This window comes from Phyllostomus hastatus, unplaced genomic scaffold, assembly GCF_019186645.2.
Source record: "Phyllostomus hastatus isolate PE091 unplaced genomic scaffold, TTU_PhHast_1.1 phas_contig_86, whole genome shotgun sequence".
Lineage (NCBI taxonomy): Eukaryota > Metazoa > Chordata > Mammalia > Chiroptera > Phyllostomidae > Phyllostomus > Phyllostomus hastatus.
This window is the reverse complement of record NW_025333977.1, coordinates 76,660,240-76,688,038: the sequence shown is the minus strand read 5'-3', so window position 1 is coordinate 76,688,038 and position 27,799 is coordinate 76,660,240. Positions and strand designations below refer to the sequence as shown.

General features: G+C 40.7%; 1 protein-coding gene and 1 non-coding gene across 2 annotated transcripts in view; one reads left to right on the top strand and one right to left on the bottom strand.

Annotated features, from left to right (window-relative positions):
- Window positions 1–26,214, top strand: part of MYH15 (myosin heavy chain 15) — a 132,084-nt gene extending 105,870 nt beyond the window's left edge. The window contains exons 34-41 of the mRNA XM_045851228.1: window positions 1,866–2,058; window positions 2,290–2,493; window positions 6,374–6,499; window positions 8,591–8,761; window positions 11,471–11,575; window positions 22,446–22,541; window positions 23,472–23,606; window positions 25,956–26,214. Of these exons, the coding sequence (XP_045707184.1) occupies window positions 1,866–2,058; window positions 2,290–2,493; window positions 6,374–6,499; window positions 8,591–8,761; window positions 11,471–11,575; window positions 22,446–22,541; window positions 23,472–23,606; window positions 25,956–25,970 (1,045 nt within the window). The 3' untranslated portion in view covers window positions 25,971–26,214. The remainder of the gene's footprint in view (window positions 1–1,865; window positions 2,059–2,289; window positions 2,494–6,373; window positions 6,500–8,590; window positions 8,762–11,470; window positions 11,576–22,445; window positions 22,542–23,471; window positions 23,607–25,955) is intronic.
- LOC123827584 lies at window positions 16,447–16,550 on the bottom strand. Its single transcript, XR_006787248.1, has one exon. It is a non-coding gene; the product is annotated as a U6 spliceosomal RNA (small nuclear RNA).
- Window positions 26,215–27,799: the final 1,585 nt, after the last annotated feature.

The following is a 27,799-nucleotide window of genomic DNA, read 5'->3' as shown; positions in this document are numbered from 1 at the left end:
CATTTCTAAATAAAGTATTTTACCATGTCTTCAAAAACTCTGACAGGGCATTTAGTTAGCAGAATGCCTTGTTAATCATTTTAAAACTGAATCACATGTATTGGAATTAAGGATCATCTTAATATTTCTCTGACATAGTTGAGCAGTATTGTAAGAGGGGAAAAAGGACCTGTTGAATTGACTATATAGTTTTTTCAAGTTTTCATTATTATTTTTCACATTGGGTTTCTTTTCTCAAATTGTATTTTATATTTTAGGAGAAAAAAAGGGATTTCTTACCATATTGCCCTGACCCTGAGAGCTTCATTTTTCTTTACAAATGTGCTTGGGGGAGCTTTCACTTTAAAGATACCTTGACCCCTGCATGAATTGTATTGATTGTCTAGCAGCCATTCTCTAGGTCTGTATCACATCCAAACCTCTTAAAACACAGCACTTTTTATGTGTCTAGAGGCACTCATGAAGTTTCATAAACAACTGTGGAAAAAGGACAGTTTGAAGCATTCAGTTTGTCTGCTTAAGTAGAATGTATCTCTGTATAGAGGATTTTGACACCAGACTAGGGATGCTTTAGTGTTCCCACGGAAGGAGAGCCAGCAGTGGCAAACATGAGTTTCCGCAATGTAAGCCAGAGAAATGCTTTCAGTGATGTTGAGAGTGCACATCCTTGTAGGAGTGATGGGCTAGGGCTGCCGTAACAAAATACGTAGCCTGGGTGGCTTAAACAACAGAAATTTATTTTCTCATAGTCCTGAAAGTTGGAAGTCCAAGGTCAAAGTGTAAGCAAAATTGGTTTTTCCTGAAGCCTCTCTCCTTGGCTTGCAGAAGGCTACTCCCTGGCTGTGTCCTCAAAGGGTCCTTTCTGTGTCTGTGCACCCCTGGTGCCTCTCTGTGTCCAAATGCCCTATTTTTATAAGGATACCAGTCAGATTGAGTTAGGGCCCACCCTCAGGGCCTCATTTTGCCTTAATCACCTCTTCTAAAGGTCCTATTTCCAAATACAGTCTCATTGTGAGGTATTGGGGGTTAGGGTTTCAAGATAAGAATTGGGGTGTAGAGAGTGGGGTGGACGCATTTAGCCCATAACAGTCTCTATTAGCTTTATATACTGGCATACCTATAGGATTCTGACCTGGGAACTGAACGAAGGCCTAGGACCTCAAGATAAGTATGAAAGGCTGACCTTACCGTGTGGCAACCAGGGACATGGGTTTGGCAGAGGAGAGGGGCTAGCTGTGAGTGAAAAAGGTGAAGGGATTAAAGAAGTACAAATCAGTAGTTACAGAACAGTCATGGGGATGTAAAGTACAGCACAGGGAATAGAGCAGTCAAAGAACATGTATGCAGGACCCATGGCCATGGGCAACGGAGAGGGGATTGCCTGAGGGAGTGAGGGTGGAGCTGGGCAGAGGGGAGCAAAGGGGCAAAGTTGGGACAACTGTAATAGCATACACAATAAAATCTAATTAAAATAAATATCATGGCTCTCTGAAAGAGCATCCTTTCCTTCACCCTTAGCCACTCTAGAAAATATAGATATTTGCCCTACACTGTCCTTTAGGGGGTCTAAGATGAGGCTAAGCCTGCTCCACAGGAACCTCAGGAAGATTCTGGTGCATTCCTTGATTCTTCCCAGAGGTTGGCCAGGGAATCTTAATTTGTTATGTTGGAAATATGCTCACTAACCTAATCCTTCAACCTCTGTGTTTTAAAAATGAAAACCCTTTAGACTCATTTTGTTAATTACCCAGACTTTTTATTGAATTTTAATGCTTTTCTGTTTCCTAAACTGTTATGTACACAGCAGGTAACCTTTCTTAATGTGGGTGCATGATTCCCACCCCTGAATGTTATTCTAAAATTAGGAGGAGCCAGCAGTGTGCTATTGACTCCCTGCAGTCCAGCCTGGATTCTGAGACCAAGAGCAGAATGGAGGCCACCCGGCTGAGGAAGAACATGGAAGGGGACCTCAACGAGATGGAACTCCAGCTTAGCCGTGCCAACCGGCGGGTGTCAGAGGCAACCAAGTCCCTGGGCCAGCTTCAGGTTCAAATCAAGGTATTTTCAAATGGCAGTATGGGGGTGGGGAATGCTTCTGCCTATGGAGGCAAACCAAGCGACAGATTGTATTGAGCAATAAAAGAGGGGACAATGAATCAAATCCTTCAACAGAGCAGGAACATGCTTACATTGAAACTGGTGGAGCTTTGTTCAGAACACTCGTGCACAGGCACCTATCCCCTTGATGTCAGAGAGATCTGTGCCCCCAGCCCATGTTTTCTCTCACAGGACCTTCGGGTGCAGCTGGATGACAGCACACACCAGAACAGTGAGCTGAAGGAGCAGGTGGCTTTGGCTGAGCGACACAACTCTCTTCTCCAGTCTGAACTGGAGGATCTGAGGTCCTTGCAAGAGCAGACAGAACGTGGGCGCAGGCTAGCAGAGGAAGAGCTCCTGCAGGCCACAGAAAGAATCAATCTTTTCCATACCCAGGTGGGGCCCATAAGCTCTCCCCATTACCTGAGTCAGCTGGTTGAAGGCAGTGGTTTCCCCACATGGGTCAGCCGGGGCCACACATAGTTGCCATGTTCGGCCTTGGGTATGCATATGAGGCATAGGGGAGATTCTTGGGCTTCAGAGCGGTGGTCATACTCTATTTGTTCCCAAGTGCATTTGTTTCCCAGGGCTGCTGTAACAGAGTACCCCAAACTGGGTGGCTTAAAACAACAGAACTTTATTCTCTTGTGTTTCTGAAGGCTACAAGACTGAAACCAAGGTGTTGGTAGGGCCACACACCCTCTGAATCTCCTAGGTGCCTCCTTTCCTGCCTTTTCCTAGCTTCTGGTCATTTATTGGCAATCTTTGGCATTCCTTAGCTTATAGATGCATCACTCCAATCCTCTGCCTTCATGTGACATTCTTCCTAAGTGTCTTAAAGCCATCTTTCCTCTGTGAGCATCTGTCTCTGTCCAAATTTTCTCTTAAAAAAAAAAGGACATCAGTCATTTTGGATTAGTGCCCACTCTGATGACTTTATTTCAATTTGATTACATCCACAAAGGTCCTTTTTCTAAATAAGGAAACGTTCTGAAGTTTTGGGGGTTAGGACTTCAACATATCTTTTTTTTTTTTTTGGTGAGGTTCACAATTTGACCCATAACACTGAGCCTTCTTGCATAAGAATGGACTGTCAGAGCGCTTAAGCCAGGATGTTAAGGAGAGAAGGGGATAAACATTTCCTAGTATTCCAGAACCACTTGCTGCTTCTCCTGTTCCCTCTAAGGCACATGTTCCCCCAGCATTTTAGGATTAAAAAAAAAAACAAAAACCTTCCCGCTTTAGAGCCAGAAGGTATTGAGCAATTCTGAGTTGCTGCTGATGTGCTGTTGAGACTCTGGCTGCTGCTGGAAGGTTACATTAAGTGACCCCAAGCAAGGATCCGTAGAATCTTTGCCATTCTCATAGAATCAGGAAAATTTGTAGTGGCTAGGACAAGTGTGTATAGTAAATGGGTCATTCACACATTTTTAGGGCACCCGCCATAATTTGGACAGGTATACATGGTATAGACACAAAATGTCTCTATTACCTAAACATGTGAAGACCCTAAGCAAACAGACTGTAGTGCACTGCTGCAGGGTTCCTGATAGAGCCAGCACATCCCTGCAGAAAGCCTTCTCTGACCTTCCTAGACTTAGACAGATGCAGGACACACTGAATCTGAGTCGTGAAGGACATGTAGTCCATGTAGTCATGAAGGACAAGTAGTTACCCAGGCAAAGAGGAGTCAAGGACAGGGGCCTGGGGAGAGGCCTGCTTCAGTAGGTCTGGGTGACACTTGAGAATTTGCACTTTTGTGTTAGTTTCTCTTATACACCTAAAGTTTCAGAAACTCTGCCATAGAGACCAAGCCTCTATTGCCTAATTTTTTTCTCAAGTCTGTCTCCTCACTAGAGCACGGGGTCAGGGCAGGACAGATCAGCAGCAATGAGGCTAAGCAAGAGCCAGGACACCAGGGACCTTGAATGTGAGACTGATGGATTGCGAATTCTGTATTGCAGCTAATGGGGGTCTGCTGAAGAATTTTAAGTAGCTGAACATGAAGTTATTAGCTCGGTATTTTAGGAAGTTTACTGTCATGATTGTTATGAGGGATGAATTAGAACAACTAGGGGCAGAACCACCATGCTCTGGGGTGTTTAGAAATGTCTGTGGGGTCATTTTGGTTGCCACAGTGACTGGGATGTGCCACTGACATTTAGTGGGAAAGGTCCAGAGATGCTAATACTCCTGGGAGGTGCAGGGAATAATCCTGCATCACAAAGGATTGCCCCTCCCAAAATGCCAATTGTGTCCCCACTGAGAAAAAAAGAAGTAGAAGCCGGAGATGTGCCAGCTGGAAGGCATCACAATTAGTTTGTGCCTGCAGTCTGACTTCTGTGTCACATGCAGGACACAGTCCTATTTGGAAACCATGTGGTGTAGAACAAATAAGTTGGAGGTTATGTGTGATTCCCAGCAGGCTCACTCACACTATGTTCTTTTTCTCTCAAGAAAGCTGATCTAAATACAATGAGCAGGATTCTTATATAGTAGAATATTGAATTTTTAAAAAGCAAATCACTCGCTATCTGTAGTATTTAACAGCTATTGGGAACACATCATTTGCCATGCCTGTTATAACTGATAAGGCAGCAGCAGGTCCCCATGGGATGAAAAGCCACTAGCCTAGGGAGGGGTGAGGCCATCAACCAGACACAGAGAGGAGGAGATGGACTGGGGGGAAATATTAGGCATAGAGACCTGGTCTCTATGGCAGAGTTTCTGAAACTATAGGTGTGTAAGAGAAACTAACACAAAAATGCAAACTCTCAGGTCTCCACCTGCCCTACTGAATCAGAATCCCTGCAGTGGCACCAGGGACTCAAATGAGTTCTCAGGTGACGCTGCTGGTCCAGGGATGGCCTTCCTTGCCCGGGGAGCCTAGGTGGTGTCCTGTCACTCATAAGGACCTCTCCCCTACCTCAACCCTGTGGGGATGCCTTGCAATTACTAGAACACTACAAATCTTTTGGTAAATAATGAAACTTTATGGAACCTTCTTAGGCCCCCCTGAATTCTCAGACCTCTAGCCTCGAACAAACATACGAGGCCATACTTATCCTTGGCTTATTACATGTGTCCTTTTTCAAACCTGTGACAGTCTAGATTATGTTTCTGCAAAAATACCCTCAACCCCATTTTTCCCCCAAAAAGAACCAATTAGAGAGTCATTCAGCTTGAAAAGGTTATAACCATTATCTCCCTAGCAGATTTGACTGATACTATGTACAAAAAAAAATCATTTTTGGCTGTATCTGCCTTTACAAAGAAGTAGTTTCTATGGAGTTAAGTGCATTGAACATCCAGAATATACTCCAGGAAAATACACGTAACCCCCCAGGCCACACCCTTGGCAGAGAGAAGCCTGGTGGCGCCCAGAGCCCAGCTCTCCATTAAGGGCAGAGGATGGCAGCCTTGGTGAAAATGCTTCTGCCATCAAAGAAACAGGGGAGAACCTGTGAGGCAGGAATATCTCTCTGTTTCTAAGGCTCAGTCCTGCCACTGAGAAAGACATGAGCTAGAGGAACGTGAAAGGACCATAAGGAGAAATAAAAAATAGAAAGCTCATGCCTTTTATACACACTCTGTATGCTGAGGGTTTGCATCCTCAGAAAATCTGTACTTCAAACATGGACCAAAGAGTGCAGAAGGAGCTCCAGCCTCTTGTCATACCCCAGGAAGGGAAAAATTAGGACAGCACTAGCCACAGAACAAAGAACCCTGGAGTGCAGTGGAGTGGGGGATGTGGCACAGCTGAACTACTCTTCCCACCTCCTCACCTAAGTCTGATAGGAAAGGGAGGTGGATAAAGACGAAGGTTGTTTTCTCCTGGAGCATCATGCTGGAAACTGATTTTGATTCCCCCAACCCCCTACTTCCCAAAGGTCTGCTGTTAACCCTAACTTCTGCTCTGGGGCATTTATTCTGTCCTGTCGAAGAACAAAAGGCAGAAAAACCTTGTTCAACAAGTTGAAACCAAGTACATGTTTGGGGCTTGTAGGTTCTCTGGATCCATTTCTCCTTTCTGATTCAGGCTACGATCTCTTTGATACTGAGTGGTTGAAGTCTCTTCCATTGAAGTATGCCTTTGATAGCAAGGGGCTTCTCTAAAGTGGCCTTCTGGGGTTGGAAATATTGCTTAAGTGAGTGTGGCTGGCTAGAATAAAACAGTCTGGGCCCAAGCCTTCTCCCATTGCCTGTCCCAAACAGACTCGCTTGTGTTTGCATCGCTGGTCTCAACTTGCCTAACAAGACAGCTGCTTTTCCTTAGAATGCAAGTCTCCTCAGCCAGAAGAAGAAACTGGAGGTGGATCTTGCCAGGATGCAGAAGGAAGTTGAAGAGGCAGTGCAGGGACATCAAAATGCAGAAGAGAAGGCCAAGACGGCAGCCACTGAGGTGGGTGCATTGACTGGCTGCTCGCTCCTGCCTTCCGGAGTTGACAGGAGCAGTAGCCAGGGGGTGGAGGCCCATCTGCAGCCAAAAAGGATTCCATTGATTCTCCACACAGCCTGGAGGAGGTTAGCTCAGCCCTCTGCTCTCTGTTCCCATTTTGAAAAATTACGCCAATTAACTCCTCCCCTACAACCTCCCAAGGCAATGAAAAGAAGCAGTTGAATTTCTATAAGCAAAACCTTATGAGAGCAGGCGATTTTTTTTAACTTAAGCCACTTTCTACTTGTGAATCAATATATCTAGTGTCTAAAAACAATGCTTCCTGTGCTTAGTTACAAAGAGCTATGTTCCTAGAGTATGTAATGGTTTTATGACAATAATCTAGGAAGAATGCTTATTTCATTTATTTTTTATAAGCCATGCTACTGCTTGAGTAGCAGAATAGGTTGATAAAGAAAGGCTTCTGGGTTGGTGTGTACGTTCTTTATTTACAAGTTGAGGGCAATGATTTTCCCAAATGACACTGACTTCAGGGTTGGCTGCCAGCCTTGACAGTGCCTTGGTGGGAAGTGGAGAAAGGCAACCCTGGAGGGCAGATGTAGCACTTCTTTCAAAGGATAAGGCAAGCAGAAGGAAATACCAAAAAAATTCATGGAGGGGGTGTGGGGAGGGAGGTGCAGGGAGAAGTATCTGTGGAGGACCCAGCCTTGCAGGGCTCAGCACTCGCTGAGCCGGCTTGAGCTTGATTTTAGCCTCCACTCACCCCACCCCCATCAAGTGATTCTGTGCAGTCCCAAACAAACAACCGTATGCAGCAGCCTTAGCCTTGCAATGTGAATGGAAGCTGATCCTCTTGCTGAGAAGGGTATGGGAATTGGGGAGACAAGATGTCCAGTTTGATTTTACATTTTTCATTTTGGAATTCAGACAAGGGGAAGAGCTTATGTCTGTATTTGCTTGAGTTATGTAACACTCAGGGAGCTAAACAAAACCCTGCACCAAGTCCAAGCTACCAGCTCCCTGTAGGATCCGGAAGAATGGAGCAGCATGCCTGTCACTCAGCCATTTTGTATCAAGGCAGATACTTCTGCTCTCTGATGGAAAAGAGGTGTGCAAATGCTTGAAAATGTTTGGCCAAGGGAAGGCTAATGTGCTGAACATTGATGTAAATCCACATAGGTAGAAAGAAATAAAAAGAGCTTCTGAGTCTGCTTGGTAAATTTATGTAGTCATACATTATAAAGACTCTATCTGATTAACCTTGCTTTTTAAAGATTTTCTTCACGAAGTTGAAAAATGAATTCACTACTTCTCCTTCCCCCTTTGAATTCTTCAGTAGTTCAGTTCTGAGTCCCAACCTCACATAGCAGAGCCCAGAGCTGCCTCCGTAATTTATTCCTCATCCTCACCATCTGCACACATGTCTCACACTTAAATTATACAGATGGTTGGTAACCTGATAGACAGAGAAGCTTTGACTGGGAGGGCAGTATTCTTACATTAAATGCACTGAGAGATTCAGGAAACAGTTCTTAATAATTGCATCAAAACACTAAGTCCTTGTATACACGGCCAAAGCCAAGAATGGGCTTCATAAGCAAGAATTAACCTACCATGTGCCAGACTGTTGGCACTCAGAACATCTGTTGCTGCCAAATTCCTGGAGCCTAAACTTGTTTGCAGTTGTGAATCACAGAGTCACAGACGTGAGATGTGAAAAAGATTCTGATAGGCACTCCTCCACACTTTTCCTGGTGCACGATGTTCAGGACACATCCTGGTGCTTTGTTCAGTTCTAAGTTGTTGCCTCAGTGGGTCATCTTACTTTCAGTACAGTTGTTATGTCATCATGTTCATTTGGTACTTCATCTTTGGTCTGTTTCCATCACCTCTCACCCTAATCTCTTTAGTAGCTGCTGCTGTCTTGATTTCTTCACACACCTGAGGGCCATAGAGCTTAGGGAGAACCTGGTGGGAAGAGAGGACATACGCAGAGGCAAGGAATGACATCTAGTTAAATGGAGAACTGAAGATTGTGGGTAGAAATGTTAAGGCCAATCAGCTGCTGGATGATCTCAGTCTCTCCTTTTCTAGGTGGCAAATGTGTCAGAAGAACTGAAGAAGGAACAAGACACCAATGCCCACTTGGAGAAGATGAGAAGAAATATGGAGCAGACAATGAAGGACTTACAAAAAAGACTCAGTGAAGCTGAAGAGATGAACCTGATGGGGAGTAGAAAGAAAATCCAGAAACTAGAATCCAGGGTAGGAGTTGGCCTGGGCAATCATGGGGTCTTGACAACTCCCAGTTGAGGCCTTATTATTCTAGAAATCACACCAGATATTCCCTGTCTCCCTCCTCACTTTTGCTTGTAGTGTTTTCAAATCTATAATGGGGTCAGATCTCAATGTTTTCATTTATTTTTGTCTGACTTTCGGCCACTTCTCTTGGACTGTGCTAAATTTGCCTTCCCCCTTCTGGCTATGTGAGACACATCTCCTCCCACTCAACCTACACCAGCCTCTGGGATCTCCATAGCCAGGGGGACTCCTGGCCCACATACACCCCCACAGTCTCGAATTTGTGCCTTTGCTCCTGTTGCTTCCTCTGCCCATTTCCTACCAGCCAGAGAAAGGAGAATGGAAACAACTAAATCAAGTATCAACAAAGACTTAGTAAAGATTTAGTAAAGGCTGACAGAAATGATGTAGTGCCTGCCATCGGGGAGCTTAAAAACAAATAGAAAGACCTATCTTGAAAATAGGAGTTTTAAAATTATTGAATCAATTTCAGTGACTATGTACAGGTCATGTGACAAATGCTACAGATGGAAAGAATATTTGACTGGGATTTGATGACTCAGAAGGGCCTCTGAAAAGTAAAGTATTGCCTTTGCTCATTTACGGTTTATGCATACAACGATACCAGTGTGCATTTATGGTAGCACATCCACATTGTCATGCTGTTCAGAAAGGAAGGAGGAAAAGTTCTATAACACCTTGCCTACCTGTACGATAAAAGGCCCAGGCAATATGGAGCATATACATTCTTTTGTGCAAGAAAGCGGGGGATACGAAGATACGTACACATTTTCTTATATTTTAAAAAAGAAGTGGTGACGGGATAAAACAAAGACTAATAAAAATAGTTACACATAGGAGGGGAATACAGAGATGAGAGTTAGACCTTCTGAATATACCTTGTTGTTTGGATTGCAAAATCATATAAAACATTTATGTGCTTCATAATTTTTTAAAAAATGACATCAAAGAGGAAAACAAAGTGATCCCTAAAATGTTAACACAAATGGAGGCAAATGAAGCCAATTGTATGAAGTTGGGGGCATAAAACACACAGAGAACAATTGTTCACAGTGACTTTTAAACATAGTGTTTTGTTTGTGAGTCTCTCATGAAATATACCTAAGGACAGAACAAAGCAAAACAGCAAATAAAGCAAACAGCTTTTGTAGTTTCAAAATAACAGTACCTTATTGCTACTAGCAATAACACTGATATAGTTATTTATCCAACAGCATATATAAGAACCAAGATTTTTAGGTTAAAGAAAAAGCATTTAAGCATAAAATCAAAGAACTCCTCACAGTCCTTTTTTTCCCCCTAAAAATACATAAATGATAGATTATAAGATTTTATAGTATTTCCAACTCCTGTTTGTCCACTCTTAAGGCCTAGAACCAATATAACTCAGTAGCAGTGAGCTCCTAAGTATCAGGTGATACTAAAGGATGATGTTAATTTTCTTACAAATATAATCACAATACCATTATCTATTAGAATTACATAAGCATGTATAGGTGAAATTATATGACATCTAGGATTTGCTTTAATAGAGCCATTTTCCTCTCAGGTGTTTTAATCATGTAAGAAACACAGCAAAAACTTAAAGTAAAGGGGGTCTGTGTTAGTCTTTTGCTTCCACCGATAGAACTATGTGTTGTATTCCTATATGACAGGGGTCCAGAAGGTTTTTTTAAATAGGCTTCATTCACAAGGAATGTGCACACCTGCCGACTCCCCCATGCCCATCACACCTCTCTGCTGAAGAGCAAGGACAGTATGGCCAAAGGGGAGGGGGAGGGCAGGGGATTAGAGATGGGCCAGGCAGGCCAGCACACTCAGGGCATCGGGCTCTGCATCGGGAATGGTGGTCAGGAAGGCTCTGTGAGAAGGTGGCATTTGCTTCAAGAAGGCAGGGAGGCAGACCTGGACACGGGAAAGAAGAGAGGGAGCGAGCAACACCCTTCTCCATCAGTTCCCTACCCCTTTCCTCATTTATTTTACTCCAAATCACTCATTACCATTTAACAAAGTCTACATTTTATTTTGTTTTGTTTGTGTTTTCCCCCATTAGAATGCACGCTTATAGGGGGAAGAGATTTCCCTAGCCCTGGGTCTGGTGTGTAGTAGGCATCGAGTATTGTGGACTGGATGTTATGTTAACCTTGTTTGTATGGCTCTGTGAGGCTCCAGGCAGACTGGTGGTTTGTACTGCAGCTCTCCCCAAAAGCAGGGCTGTGAGGCCACGTGACGTATGTGTGATATAGACTCAGGGTTTGATTATTAGAGAATCAGCTGAATATGGAAAAAGAAGTGTAAACTTAAGTAGTATATTGGCTGAATCCTCTAAGTATAGTTTATTCTCTCCATGTGCTTGCATACATTCATGAGTGTGTGTGTGTAATTTTATCATCTAAGAGGGAAGCATATCACCTCAGTGTGGATTAGCCTTTCACATCCTTCAGAGCCTGAACAGTCCTTATGTGAATGCACATAGTTCCCCCAATTCACTTTTGGCAAGAAGTTTTCCCAGAGAGGTTGCCCCATTGGCAAACGACATCTCTTCCCTTGATGATTTTGCTCTCTTTCAAGTGACCATGCCAGTTGGCAAGTACAATGCCAGCCTGGCTTGCTTCCTGCCAGCCTGTGGTCTGAGATCATGGTTGTTTGCAGGTTTCTGAACTGGAAGGTGAACTGGAGGGTGAAATCCGGCGCAATGCAGAGGCACAGAGGGGAGCCCGCCGGCTGGAGCGATGCATCAGAGAGCTGACCTACCAGGTACTCCAGGAAAGTACCCCCTGTCTGGCTGGGCTCCATCCTGGAAAAATGGGCTCTGTCAAGCCAGTAATGGCCTTCTAGGTCTCCTGCATTTCTTTCTCCATCTTCACTCTCACTCAGTAGTACACACTGACTCACCCTTCCAGGGCCCCTGTGCTATTAGTGGTTTGGGTCGGTCCCTTTTCAGAGCTCTCAGGAAGCCAAATGTGAGCAGCAATTTGCAATTAGAAATAAAAAGCTATTTATACTGTTCCTATTTTTTCACACATAATGCCTGCAGCACTTTCAGAAACACTCCTTCCTATGAGAGCCTGAGTGAGAACAATGTGTAAATGAAGTGAGTGGCAGACACTGGCAGCTCCTCAGGGGGAAGGTTACGTGGGACACTGACTAAACGTCCCATGGAAGCCGGGGACATGTACACTCCAATTTTCTGGTTGCACAAACATTCCGGGCCACTGAGGACTCTATTTGGTGCTGGTGCCAGGTGAAAAAAGCAAATGGCTAATGAGAGGCCTCTGAAGCTTTCCGACTATTTTCCTGTTGACCAACACGGGTCTCAAGCAACTAGTGGAAAAGAAGTGGGTAGATTTTCCACCAGTAATTAATACATTTCTAAAGTAACAATGTAATCTTTTGTTCTTATTTTTATTTTCTAACCTTTTTTCTTATTACTTCAAATGGAGTAAACCAAACAGCAGAAGCAGTTTGTTTGCCGCTGTGGGGCCTCGCACTTTCCTGGCTCAGAGCAGATGAACATATTTCAGTGGCTGAACAACAGATGCCCAAGGTCTCTTTCTAGCCCTTTCTGCTGCACAGTGCAGCTTATTTCAGTGAGAAGGCAAACTCATTCTAGGCTCCTGCATTTACAGCAGCTCCAGCAGTACTAAAGCAACGCCTGTCCCGATTCTGGCTCCTGGGGCTGCGCTGTTGGTGTTAGAGACATCAAAGTCTTCCTCCCTTGCAGCAGGAAAGATAATGTTGATAAAAAAGCAGAGCACTTCAGAAGCATCATCTTGGGCTAATTAAGATGAAATAAGCCACTTGTGCAACTCTTTTTTACTGACTAAGTGGTTCTTTTCAAAGATGGGCTAGTCTGACACTTCTTTAGACCTTGCAGGTGTATCAAAGCCACTGAGGAGCGAGCCCATGGCGTGCACAGCTCAGGAAGTACACACCTGGGGGATATGAAGGATGTGGTGTTCTACTCTCCTTCTAAGGGGTTGGGGGAAGCCACCTATGTTGAGGGGATGAAATGCTCCTTGTTAAGAATGTCTGGGTTTTTCTTCTCTTTATTTTCCAATGGATTATTTTTACTGTTTCCTTCTGTAAACAACCTCATTATAGAAATAAACACCAAAGCTATATTTTTTTTATCCCAAGGACTGCATTCGTATTTGACTGTGTTAGAGCTTTGTTTCTTCATAGCAACAATCTTAGTATTCCCCAGGTGCTGGTATAGAGGTGTATTTCTTAATTTCTCCCAACTGTCTGCACGATGCTTAGAGTGTATCTATTCAATTACACAATGATTTTCTGCCATCAAATCAGATAACACCTATTGAATACCTATGTTATGCAAATATTACTCTATATTCTGTAAGCTTAAAGAGACATTTGAGAGCCCTCTACATTTCTTAATATCCACACCAGGTTTTGAAACATTCAAGGTGGATGCCAAGTTCATTGAGTCTGCTCTCCTTTAACATCAAAATAACCATCAGGACCAGGAGGCAGGGTGTTTTGTGATAGTACTTTATAGGTACCAATTGAAAATGTCATTTTGAAAGGGACCGAAATACGGTTTTTCTTTCTTAGAAAAAATCCCTCTGGGAAGACCCTACTACATTGGAAAGGGAATCCAAGGTGACCCTACCCACAATAGTTCTGTGAGCAGTCCCCACTGAGTGTTTATCTCCCATTACAGGTCCTTTCTCTCTCCACTGTCTTGAAAAATGGGCTAAAAAGCAAGACATAATATTAGAAACTTACAACTGTTAAAAAGGTAAAGGTAGTTCTCCTGCCCCCACTCTTCATCTGCCTGCTCCATTTTACCTAGGACTGCTTCCTACATTCAGGGATCTGTGTGCAGACATTATTTAATCCTTACAAATCTAAATACAGAAATGGTATCTTAATTTTTGGAGGAATAAGGAAAGAAAATTTGGTCTTCCGTGGGTCCCCCAGGAACCAGATGCCAGAATAGAATTAGAAGCACAAGAGATTTTTTGGAGCTAACATCTGGGAAAGAAAGAGAAGAGAAGAGCAAGCAGGATCAGGTAGAGAAAGCCTTCAGACCGCAGTATGTGTCTGACACCTGTGAAAGGAAAGGATGAAGGATGGAGCATTGGATAGAAGGAGTCTCACAGTGCAGTGCTGCTCCCAGCAAGTCTCCAGCACAAAAATTGCCCATGCAGGAGTCACATGTCAGGTGGAAATGGCCAGACCCTGGTAACTCCGCTGTGCCTAGTTGTTGGTAGGGGCTGCTGGGGAGTTTGTGATCTCAGTGTAAATGCTATGGCAGGTCTCAAAGGCACTGCAACTGGAGGTTTTCAGGACACTGTACTCCTCACAGAAGAACAGCAAGTGTCTTGAAGGGAAATTTGAGCAGTGCACAACCATAGTTACCATAATTACTTGATGCCTCAGAGCTGAGATGTATGTAAACCTAGGACTTGCCTTACCAAATGGGAGGAACATTAACATCGGCAACCACTTCTAGCCATTTTCAATTTTCTTCTGTGTGGCTTCCTTTACCACACAGTACTTTTACTGCCTTCAGTAAATTGGTATTAAGCAATTCAACTTCTGTTGGTTTTAGAACTTTCTATACACACAGAATTCTGTGAATCTTCAAATTTCTTAACTGTGAGAAATACAGGGATAGGCAGATGAAAACAGAAAAGAGATTTTATTTTAAAAATTGACTTGTCTCATTTTCCTAACCAGGCTATTTCTTATATATTTCTTATATATTTCTTATATATTGGTCCCTGCCTTAGTATGCTCAAAATGAGTTATTAATTATCTATGGTCAGGCTTACTTTAAGGTGGAGGTAGGAGGGAGCATTCTAGGCCATGGGAACAGCTTGGTTGAACATATATTTATTCATCAATATTTGTTTGTTTATAAATATAATGGACTTATAACATGGTATTAGTTTTGGATGTGCAGCATAATGATTTGATAGATGTTTACATTGTGAAATGATTATCACAACATGTTTAGTTAATAGTTATCACAACACATAGTTACAAATTTTTTTTTTATGATAAGAACTCAAGGTTTATACTCGTAGCAACTTTTGAATGTACAATGCAGTATTACTAACTATAGTCAACAGGCTGTATGTTACATTTCCAGGGCTTATTCATTTTACAACTAGAAGTTAGTACCTTTTGACTACCTTCGCCTATTTTTCCAACCTCATGCCATTTCTCCACCCCCATTGCCTCTGGCAACCACCAATCTGTTCTCATACCATAAGTTCAGTTTTTTAGATTTTAAATATAAGTGAGATCACATATTATTTATCTTTCTCTGATTTATTTCATCTAGCATAATGCTTTCCAGGTTCATCCATGTTGTTGCAAATGGCAGACTTTTCTTCTTTCTTATGGCTGAAAAGTATTCCATTGTAAATACATACCACATTTTCTTTATCTATGCTCCCATCAGTGGACACTTAGGTTGTTCCCATGTCTTGGCTATTGTAAATAATACCGCCATGAACATGAGGGTGCAAATACTTTTTAGAGTTAGTTATTCTGTTTCCTTCAAATAAATACTGAGAAGTGAATCTCTGTATCATATAGTAGTTCTATTTTTAATTTTTTGAGGAAGCTCCACACTGTTTTCCACAGTGGTTATGCCAACTTGTATTCCCACCAAGAGTGCACACAAATTCCCTTTTCTCCACATTCTTATCTTACCAACACTTATTTCTTCTCTTTCTGATAATGCCATTATAATGACAGCTGTGAGGTGATATGCTATCTCATTGTGGTTGTGATTTGCATTTCCCTGATGGTTTGTGATGCTTAACATCTATTCATGTACCTGTTGGCCATTTGTTTATGTTCTTTGGAAAAATATCTCCTCAGATCTTCTGCTCATTTTTAATCACTTTTTTTTGCTTCAGTTGTATGGTTATTTATGTATTTTAGATATTAACCCTTTATCAAATATGATTTGCAATTTTTTTTCTGTTTTATAGGTTGCTTTTTCATTTTGTTGATGGTTTCTTTTGCTGTATCTTTGGTGTCAAATAAAAAAAATTATTGCCAAGACCAATGTCAAGGAGCTTATTCCCTATGTTTTCTTCCTGCAGTTTTATGGTTTCAAGTCTTACATTCAAGTCTTTAATCCATTTTGAGTTCATTTTTGTATATGGTGTAAATAGTGGTTTAGTTTTCTTCCTTTGCATATGCCTGTCCAGTTTTCCCAACACCATTTATTGCAGAAATTGTCCTTTTTCTTTTGTATATTCTTGGCTCCTTTGTCATAAATTAATTGACCCCACATGTGTGGGTGTTTTCCTGGACACTCTATTCTGTTCTATTGATCTATGTGTATGTTTTTATAGTTATCAAAACAGTACAAGCTATTTTGATTACTATAGCTTTGTAATATCATTTGAAATCAGGAAGCATAGTACCCCCGACTTTTTCTTTTTCAAGATTGCTTTGGTTATTCAGGATCTTTTGTGGTTTCATATGGATTTTAGAATTATTTGTTCTACTTCTGTGCCTTTGGAGTTATGATAGAAATTGCATTGAATCTGAAGATTACTTTGGGTAGTATGGACATTTTAACAATATTAATTCTTTTAATCTATGAGAATAGAATATTTTTTCATTATTTTATTTTTTTTAATATGGAATGCTTCACAAATTTGCATGTCATCCTTGCACAAAGGCCATGCTAATCTCTGTACTGTTCCAATTTTAGTATATATACTGCCAAAGTGAGCACTTTTTTCATTGTTCTGTGTCAATTCCCTTCACCAATGTCTTACAGTTTGCAGCATATGTATTTTTCACCCTCTAGGTTACATTTTTTCCTAATATTTTCTTCTTTTTTGATGGAAGTGTAAATAGAATTATTTTCTCAATTTCTCTTTCTGATAGTTTGTTATTAGTGTGCAGAAACAACCATTTTGTTTATTTTTTTGTATTCTGTAAATTTACTGAATCTGTTTATTAGTTCTAACAGGTTTTGGTGACATCTTTAGGATTGTCTTTATGTAATATATCATGTCATCTGAAAATAAAACAATTTTACTTCTTACTTTGTTCTGGATGACTTTTCTTTTTCTTGCCTAATTGCTCTGGCTGGGACTTCCAGTACTGTGTTGAATAAAAGTGGGGAGAGTGGGCATCTTTGTCTTGTTCCCAAGTTTAGAGGAAAAACCTTCCGTTTTATCCATTGAGTATGATGCTAACTTTAGGCTTCTCATACATGGACTTTATTGTATTGAGGTATATTCCTTCTATAGCTATTTTATTGGGGGGCTTTTGTCATGAATGGATATTAAGTTTTGTTGGGTCCTTTTTTTGTGTCTCTTGAGATGATCATGATTTTTATCATTCATTTTGTTAATGTTGGTATATCACATTGATTGATAAACCATACTTGTACTCCTGGAATAAGTTTTATTTGACCATGGTGTATAATTCTTTTAATGTACTGTTGAATTTGATTTGCTAATATTTTATTGAGGATTTTTGCATCCATGTTCATTGGGGATGTTGGCTTGTAATTTTCTTTGTGTGTGTGTGGTGTCCTTGTCTGGTTTTGGTATCAGGGTAATGCTGGCCTCATCAAAAGAGTTGGGAGGTATTCCCTTCTCTTCTATTTTTTGGAAGAGTTTGGGAAGAACTAGTATTAATTCTTCTTTAAATGTTTGGTAGAATTCACCAGTAAAGCTGTTTAGTACTGGACTTTTGTTTGTTGGGAGGTGTTTGATTACTGATTCAATCTCCTTACTTGTAACTGGTCTGTTCAGATTTTCTATTTCTTCATGATTTAGTCTTGGTAAGTTGTATGTTCTTTATGTTCTAGGAATTTATAATTTTCTTCTAGGTTCTCCAGTTTATTGGCTCTAATTTTTCACAGTAGTTTCTTATGAACCTTTTGTATTTTTGTGGTATCAGCTATAATGTCTTCTCTTTCATGTTTGATTTCATTTATTTAAATCCTTTTTTCTTTTTTTTTGGTGAGTCTAGCTAAAGGTTTGTTAATTTTGTTTATCCTTTTAAAAATAAGCACTTAGTATCATTGACCTTTTCTATTATCCTTTTAGTTTCTATTTCATTTGTTTCCACTCTGATCTTTATTTCCTTCCTTCTACTAACTTTGGGCTTCATTTGTTCTTTTTTTTTAGTTTCTTGAGATTTAAATTAGGTTATTTATTGGAGATACTTATTTTTTCTTAATATAGGCATTTATCACTATGAGCTTCCCTCTTAGAACTGCTTATGCTGTATCCTCTAAGTTTTGGTATGTTTTATTTCCATTTTCATTTTTTGCAAGGTATTTTTTTAATATCCTTTTTGATTTCTTCTTTGACACATTGGTTATTCAGTACCATGATGTTTAATCATATATTTGTGAATTTTCCAGTGTTTTTCTGTAATTGGTATCACTGTGGTTGGAAAAGATACTTGATTTTAATCCTTTCAAAGTTATTAAGACTCATTTTATGGCCCAACATATGACCTGTCCTATAGAATATTTCATGTGTGCTTGAGAAGAATGTGTATTCCATTGCTTTTAATGCAATGTTCTGTATATGTCTACTAAGTCTATCTGGTTTAATGGTTTCATGTATCCTTTAAGGCCATTGTTTCCATAATGATTGTCTGACTGTATGATTTATCCACTGATGAAAGGGTGTTTCAAAGTCTCCTACTATGCCCTGACTGGTGTGACTGAATGGGTTGGGCATCATCCCACAAACTGAAAGTTCCCCAGTTTGATTCCTGGTCAGGGCACATGCCTGTGTTGTGGGCCAGATCCCCCATTAGAGACCTGCAAGAGGCAACCAATCAATGTTTCTCTCCCTCTCTTTCTCCCTTCCCCACTCTCAAAAAAAAAAAAGAAATAAAATCTACAAAAAAGTTCCCTGCTATTATTTATCACTGTTTATTTTTTACTTTTATTTCTAGTAATATATGCTGTATAAATTTAGATGCTCCTATTTGCATAAATGTTTATAGATCTTATGTCCTCTTGAATTGACTGCTTTATCATTATATAATGACCTTTTTTGTCACTTATTACAGTCTTCCTTAAAAACTGTTTTGTCTGATGTAAGTGTAGCTATCCCACCATTTTTGGTTTCCATTTGCATAGAATATATTTTTCTATTCCTTCAATTTTAGTCTCTCTGTGTCCTTATATCTAAAGTGAGTCTCTTGTAAACAGCAGATAGAAGGGTTTTGTATTTTATCCATTCAACCACTCTATGTCTTTTGGTTAGATAACTTAGTCAATTTACAGTAATAGTAATTATTCATAGGTATGTACTTATTGCCACTTTATTAATTGTTTTCTTTGTTCCTTTTTTTCTCTTGCTTTCTCTGTTTGTGATTTGATTATTTTCTGTGGTGGTTTACTTAGATTCTTTTTGTTTTTTGTGTATCTACTGTAGCTTTTTGCTTTGTTTGTTACCATGAGGCTTGCACAAACAACCTGTATTTATAATAGTCTATTTTAAGTTGATAACAACTTGTTTTAATTCATTTTTAAGCTTTATAATTTTACTCTTTTCACTGGCATTTTGTTTTTGATACCACAATTTCCATTTTCTTATCTTGTCTACTTAATAACAACTTTTTTGGTTATAGTTATTTTTACTATTTTTGTCTTTTAACTGTTATAAGTGATTTACTCACCACCATTACATTAGGTTATTCTGAACTCAACTATTTATCTTTACCAAAGCTATATTTTCATGTTTTCTTGTTTGTAATTAGTGCCCTTTTATTTCATCTCAAGAAATCTTTTTAATGTTTCTTGTAAGGCTGGTCTAGTGGTGCTGAATTTCATCAGCTTTTGCTTGTCCAGAAAACTGTTTGTCTCTCCTTCAATTCTGAAGGACAACTTTCCAGGTAGAGTATTCTTTGTTGGCGGGGGTTTTTGTTTGTTTGTTTGTTTAGTACTTTGAGTATATTGTGCCATTCCTTTCTGGCCTGGAAAGTTGCTGCTGAAAAATCTGCTGATGCTCTTATGCGGGGGGTTGGGGGGCATCCCTTATGTGTAAAGAGTTGTTTTTCTCTTGCTGCTTTTAAGATTCTCTTTTTGTCTTTAACTTTTTACAATTTAACTATAATGTGTCTTAGGTTTATCTTATTTTGAATTCTTTGGGCTTCCTGCATCTGTATGTTTATTTCCTTCCCCAGGTTAGGGAACTTTCTAGCTGTTATTTCTTCAATAAGTTTTCTGCCCCCTTTCTCTTTCTCTTCTTCTTCTAAGACCTGTTTAATGAAAATGCTGGTCTGCTTGATGTTGTCTTTTAAGTCCCTTAAGCTATCCTCACTCTTTCTTATTCCCTTTGCTGCTCTGATAGGGTGAATTCCACTGTCATATCTTTGAGCAAATGGACCCTTTCTTCTGCTTCACCTAGGCTGTTGTTGAGCTCCTCTATTGTATTTTTTTTCAGTTTAGTTATTATATTATTCATCTCTGTATTTTCCATTTAGTACTTTATTATATTTCCTCTTTGTTGGAATTTTTACTTTATTCATGCATGTTCTCCTGAAATTGATGAGCAGTTTTATGTTCATTATTTTGAACTTTTTATCAGATAAATCATTGACCTACATTTGTTTTAATAAAGTTTATTTTGTTCTTTTATGTGGAACATGTTCCTTTGTCATTTCATTTTCCTTGACTCTTTGAGTTGGTTTCTATGCATTAAATAAAACAGCTACCTCTCTTAGTCTTGAGTAAGTAGTATCATGTAGAAGATGATTATTCTCATTCAACCTTGCCCTAGCTCTTGAGTGTCTCCACAACCTTTGTGATTGTCTAAGAAGTAGTCATTGTTCTTCATGGCTCCCTGTATTTGAGAATATGCACAACTTGTCAGTATCCCAAAAGGGAGGATCTCAGTCAGTGCCTAGATGCAGGCTGACTGGAAGCTAGATCCTCAGGAAGGAGATTTTAAAATATTGCAATATACCTCTTTAAGAGTAAAAATGGGAGAGAGGCATTTCTGTCTGTTTCCGATGATTGTAGTTTGGGGTGGTAGCCAGTTATATACTGTTTCTTTTGTTTGATACCACCTCATTGAACCTATGTACACAAACCTTGTGGCTGCCAGAGCCAGGCTATCAAGGGATATATGCTCTGCACAGCAGTCATAGACACCAGGGCACCAGACATGTGCACATACTTCTTTCTCAGAGATACCAGTGGCATGAGGCAAGGCAGTTGGAGATCTTGAAGATGGCATCCAGCAGGCTGCCTCCTCATCTTTGGAGGGGATTGAAGCTGGCTTCTTGATGTTTGTTAAATTAGAAGACTGCCCCATAGGCTATAGCTACTAAGATAAGCAAATAGGCCCTTTTTAAAAAAAGTATATAATTCAGTGTCTTTTATTGTATTCAAAGATGTATGGATAGGTTACCACATTCAATGTTAGAGCATTTTCTTACCCCCCAAAGAAACCCCACACCCTTTAGCCATCATCCCAAATCCTCATCTTCCTCCTGGTCCTAGGCAACCAATAACCTACATATTTGTCCCCATATATTTATTTCTGTTTCAAGCCTATGCTCTAACATACTGAGTGTCTAACAAGTCACAGAATGCAATCTATTTTCTCTTGATACTCTGCCTTAGAATTTTGTGTTCCTTCTGCAAATAGGCCTCTTTTAATGTAAGACTGGGTGTTTCTGTCTGCTGCGTTGGTACTGGGTTGTGGGGAGATATTGGCTAAACTTACAGAGGAGGAAATAAGAAAGGGAGCTGTGGGGAAATAGGAGATGAATCTGGTTGGTGTGGTAGGGGTTTTTGAGGGCAGTGGAGGGTATGTTCAGAGACAATGAAAGCCATCAAAGAAACTGATGTTGATGAAATAGGTAAGGTAGAGCCAGGAAAAAAATTGAGTAACAGGGGTAGGTCTTGATTAAGTCAGTATCACAATCACTAGCAGGTTCAGATACTTTCTTCTTTTGGGAAGTTTAACAGCCCCAGTGTGGAGGTACTCTAGTTTAAAGGTTGCGGGAAAGAGGGGCAAGTAGAGCTTGATCTACCTGCTTGTCTGCCCCCTCCTCTCTCCTCCGAATACCCAAAGGCGCCATAGAGCACAGCTGAGAAACACCATCTCACTAGATTTCCTTTCTCCAGTTCAAGTTTAGATTGCATGGTAGCAATGAGAATGGCCAACAACATTCCAGGAGCTTATAGAATTTTCCTCATTGTCTCTGCTGATGTCCACAACAGAACTCCAGAAAACCACCTTTACTATTCCATTCACAAAAGTCAAGGACCAATTAGAAAGTTCAAAGGAAGATTTGGTTTGATTGGTGGGAGAGAGGTAACTGAGAAACCACAGGCAGATGTAGCTTAGTGGAATAGGAGGACTGGTGAACAAATTGAAACCAGTGGCTTTAACTTCCATTTTAGCAATGGCTGGGACTTCTGTTGTGGATTAGGAGAAATAAGTGTTATTCCTCAGAGCTGTGTTTACTCATTTCTCAGAACTTGGGACAAGTAGAGTTAAACTCATGTTCAAGTCATAATTCTAATACGGTATTTTAACAAAGTTTCCTTACCCTTTATTTCCTCATTTGAGGCTACTCCCAATGCAGACTGTCAGATTTTTCAAATCACCTTCACATACATACCTATGCATTTCAGGCAGAGGAAGACAAGAAAAATCTGAGCAGGATGCGGTCTCTGATGGATAATCTTCAGCTAAAAGTGCAAAGTTACAAGCAGCAAATTGAGGCAGTGGTAAGTGCCTGAGGCAGTTGCAGCCTCATGGATTTCCCAGCCATTGCTTTTGATTAATGGAGACGTGTGGCCCTGAGCTAGGTGTGCAGCTTGTCAGAGAGAAGCAGCTCAGCTTACAGTCTGTTCTTTTTTCGCAAGCTAGAATCATCACCCATAGTAAAGTTTTATGCTACTTTTCCCTCCGGGAAGCCAGAGCTCTCTCCCTCAATGTCCATGATTATACCTAAACATGTACATTGTGAGAAATGAGCCAAGTAAGAGCATGACATCAAGTAGAGATGGCACATTTTTTGGTTAGGTAATCACCCTGGAGCTTTCCTCACTGTGAAACACTGAGTGAGCATAAATGCAACTCACAGTCCTTTTCCAATGAACCTGGACATGACTGTGCACAAAAAGATACTTGATATGTAACTGCCAACGTTGGGTTAGTATGCATAGCTATATGGAATGTAATTGATAAGTGCTGTATAAATTGGCTTATACCTAATAATATCTCTTTAGGGGTTTCAAATTGGTTATTTAAATGGTTTGGGTTAAAACACTGTTATATCTATTACCCACTGACCCATATAACTGTAAAGGCCAGCCCCCTCTGCCCAGTGTAGAATAAGATATTGAACTAATGACAAAACAAAAACCATGGTTATTCTAGCACATACCAAATCTGAGAGAGCTGTTCCACACCCAGTATGTGGAAAGTGCCGACTGTGTTCTACACTTATAGGGAGAAACAGTTATAAAAATAGATTTTGTGCCTGCTGGAAAGTCTAAATCCCTATATGTCATACAGAAATATGCTATTCCATTTAATATGCAGAAGTTTAGATTCCTTTCACACATTTTCAACTTTCTTATGTCAGAGCAGAAAAAAATATGACTATGTAGGCACAGGGATTTCTTTTTTTTTTTCATTTTTTATTTTTATAGGAAGCACAAGCCAATCAATATCTTTCCAAGTACAAGAAGCAGCAACGTGAGTTGAACGAAGCTAAGGAAAGGGCAGAGATAGCAGAATCGCAAGTCAATAAACTCAAGATTAAAGCAAAAGAGTTTGGAAAAAAGGTACGTCAGATGTTAAACTCTTAAAGCATGTGTATTTAGGGCTCATAGCATCACATGGGCCAGTATTACAAGACATTTCTTGTTTTTCTCTTTAAATGCTTTTAAAAAACAGTAACAACAAAAACAAAATTTAATAAAATCTTCCATATTTATTAAATTCTACTTGTCCAGGTAGTAGGAAGTGCTAAGCATTTGAGTGGGATACACACTGTATTTATACTTTTCAAATGCTTAATTCTAGGTTAACTTGCAGACTCTGAGAGCCAGAGCCTAAATTCATTTGTATAGAATAGTCAGGAGCCTAGGGAGCAAAGGTGGTTTAAAAAGCACAGATGGATCTGCCTGAAATTCCAAGTGGACTGTGCCTCTGGCAGATAAGTGCATGATTTTGTGCCATGTCAATATGGAGACCTGGGGGCTCAGCTTTAAAATTGAGGCAGTGGAGAACAATTGCAAGAGTTCTGCTTTCTAGCCTCCTGCTCTAAATCACAGAGAAAGAAACTTTCTATATCTCTGTGATTCATAAAACTGCCCTAATTTTCCTGGCAAAGTGGTAGAGTGACAAAGAACATTGAACAGTAGGCTTGGTGGGGTCAATGTCGTGGTCCTTTAGGGTTGCTCTAGCAGAATGCAGAGACTGGGCTTCTCGTAGTTCTCATGGTCTGGAGCCTAGGGAGTTCAGGACCTGGTGCTGGCAGGTTCAGCATCTGGTGAAGCCACTTCTTAGATGGAGCTCTTCTCACTGGAACCACACATGGTGTAAAATGGGGAAGGAGCTCTCGGGCCTTTTTTAACTAAAAATTGTTTTTATTTTTATTGTTCTTCAATTATAGATGTTCCAATTTTCTCCCATTGCTCTTCCCTATCCCACCCATTCCAGCTCCATCCACTGATACCATTTACGAGGACACCAACTTCATGACCTAATCACTTCCCAAAAGCCCTACCCAATACCATCACCATGGGTGTTAAGATTTCAGCATATGAATTTGTGGGCAGTACAAACATTCAGACTATAGCAGACAGGGTAGTCTCAGCTTCCTTATGGATTTTCCCAGGAACAAACAAACAATTTTTAAGATGAGATCTGGCTCTAGGAGAAGCTAATTAAAAGATATTGACTACCCTTCATAGCACGCCTATAAAGTACTTGGCGCAATGCCTAGCACAGACAGACACCATCATTTCATTTTTTAAAACTTGGCATATGCCTGGTCCTCTTTATTTATTATGAATGAATTACTCATAACATCATAAAATTAGTGTATATGGTTGCCAGTAGTAAATACTACCTTAAGGGAGGTCAAAAAAACCTCTTTGAAAGGAGGGACTAAAAGTTGGTATGGTGACTATATTTGGATCTAAATCTGAGAAGTGTGAGTCATTGGTAAACTACAGAGATTTCTTTTTTTCTTTTATGCTCACCCGAGGACATTCTTTCATTGCTTTTAGAGAGGAAGAGAGAAACACTGATGTGAGAGAGGGCTGCCTTCTCACAGGTGTCCTGACTGGGAATCAAACCCTGATTGGGAACCTTTAGGTCTAAAGGGTGACACTCCAACCAACTCAGCCACATTGGCCAGGGCCAGAGATCTCTTACTGGCCTGGCATAGCTGTCTCAAGGATAAGGCCTAGGTGGAGAGGTCCAGTTAAGTGGTGTGAACTCTGGCCTCAATTTGAGAAGGTTATGGCATTGGATTTGAGGTCTTCTGTGCATGATATGGGATTGCTGGGCAATCCCATATCATGAATCGTTTAAGGAAATGCCTCACATGTGCTGCAATTGCACTCAGCTGCAGGAGGCTGAAGGGCCTCCAAAACAGATGTAAAGTATTAGACTTTGTCACAGTTATTTTCAACAAAGAATAAAATGAGCAAAGCAGAAATTGCTTCTTCTGAGAGGCCAAAGATGAATAGGAAAAGTGTTCTTGGCAGTGCAACAACTAATTGTTTCCCATTCACAGAAGGAAAACCTGGAAATCTCTCAACCATCATAAAGCAGGGGAAAAGATTTTCTGATACAATTGTGTGTCAGGGCTGTGGAGCAAATTGGTGATATGGCTATAGAGACGTTCCCTCATGGGGTCTTCTGTAGAGGGTTTTGCCTTCACTGGCAAGGCAAGGCAGGTGGAAAATCAAGTGACCGAGCCTTCCCTTGGAGTGAGTTACTGGTGGGTGTCTGCTTTCTCTAATGCAGATAATTGCCCAGGTCCCTGCCTCCCTTTGAAGCTAATGAAGAGTTGGCTGAGGCCTGCTTACCTCTGGAAAGGACTGGGCTTGGTTCTGGGCCTGTGTTCCACTGAGGAAAATCACAGGAATCTCAAAGAACATGCCAATACTGTTTTCCAGGTTCGAGAAGAATAAGCAGTCCTTGCTTATGAAAGACAGTGGCTGGAGAAGTGCACATTTCCACTTGATGGCTGAAAAGTTAAGTTGCATTTGAAACAACCATTTAAAACAACATGTTTAAAAAAGTGATTAGAAAAATGTAATGATTAAAGTCAGTGTCTTTGCTTCCAAGGTTAATGAGGATTTTTTGGTCCTCAAATACAAGTAAACATTTCATATGAAAGGTTAAATAGATGTAATGATCTTTTCAATTCTGAAGTTAATAAATGGACTGATACTCGTTTTTTGTTCATATTGCCTCTTAAATAGTAATATTCACTGGATGAATCCTTAGACCGTGATAACTACAGCATGTTAGTAAACAGTTATTACTGAAGTTAGTGAGCTCTGCTGGACTCATCCCTAATCCATAAGTTGACAATTTTATCCACTAAGGGTGGGAGTTGATAAACCTCTCACTAGCACTGCGATTTAGACATAGTCACAGGTGGGCACTTTGAGGTTGTAGGGGAACCCTTCCTAACTGACATGCCTATAGGCCACATGCTGGGGCAGACTTCACACACTGAACCAGCTCCCCACACAAGACGTCCAGGCAGTGATGGGTGGCACGGTGGCTTCGTATGGTGCCAGTTTCGCTAAGCTGGAGGTACATTTCCAGAATTCCTTTCTCTGTGTGGTTCTGGTTTGGAGTTGGGTGTGGGGAAATTTCTACCAGATTTAAGAAGCAGAAGTGAAGGAGCAGCTGTTTATTTTATGCTCATAAGGTCAGTATACAGCCCCAGGCATTGTGAGAGCTGGCAATTGGCCCAGGCCAGAGACCGAGCATGAGCTGCCGGAGGTCGGCAGCAGCTCCCTGGACCCACAGCCCTCCCAGTGCCTGTCAGCCTCCCTCGTCAGCCCCAGCCTTGGCCTGGCATGCGTGGGACTCCATGGCAATGGGCACCAGCTTCTCTTGAAGGTCACCCACAACAGGGACTTTGGAGGCTCTCAGACAGACATGGATTCTAGCCGATCATCACTCCTTACTCCACATCCAACTCTCCCTCCTGACCACTGGCACAGCTGACCTAGAATGACTTCAGGCTCAGCACCAGATGCAGGGGGGACAGCCTGGCATAGACTTCCTCAGCTGAGTCCCAATTATGTAAGGCCAAATCCCTATAATGAATCCTTATTTTCTCTCATTCTCATCAGTTTGCCTCCCTGGGCTGATACCGACCTCTGCAGGTGGCTCTAAGATTAACTCAGGGGCTCAACAGTGTTGAAGGACTTGAGTGTTTTCTTGTCTGCCATTCTCAGTGTGTTGGCTTTGGTCTTTAAATTTGTCCTCATCATCACTACAAAAGCACCACAGCAGTTCTGAGGATTTCCTGCTCACAGAGTATCCTACGTTTCTTTTTAAAGGTTTTCTTAACAATGGCATCCTTACTACGTCACAGTTTATAAACACCTGTCGCAACATTGTAGCAAATAAGATTAAACAAAACTATGCCCAAGGTATGAAATTGTGAAGTTCGTTAATGCCAGCTGATAGAGAAATTGGACCTGGTAGCATTTACACACAATTGAGAGTTGATTCTGTTCTGTAAATTATAGGGTTAAAATTTGATTAAGTCACAAAAATCCTGGTTAGGTTTTCCTTTCTTACAAATTGATGATTAAAATTAAGGGAAATAGATCATCAAGTCAGCTGGGCTATCCATTTCTCCTTGCATAAAAATTTATATGGAAATCAAAATTTATTAGAAAACTGATGAATAATATGATGACTGAGCCAGAAGAGTGAATCAAATTATCTTCAGAGCTGGGGTCACTCAGCTATGCAAACGTAGTGTTGAGAG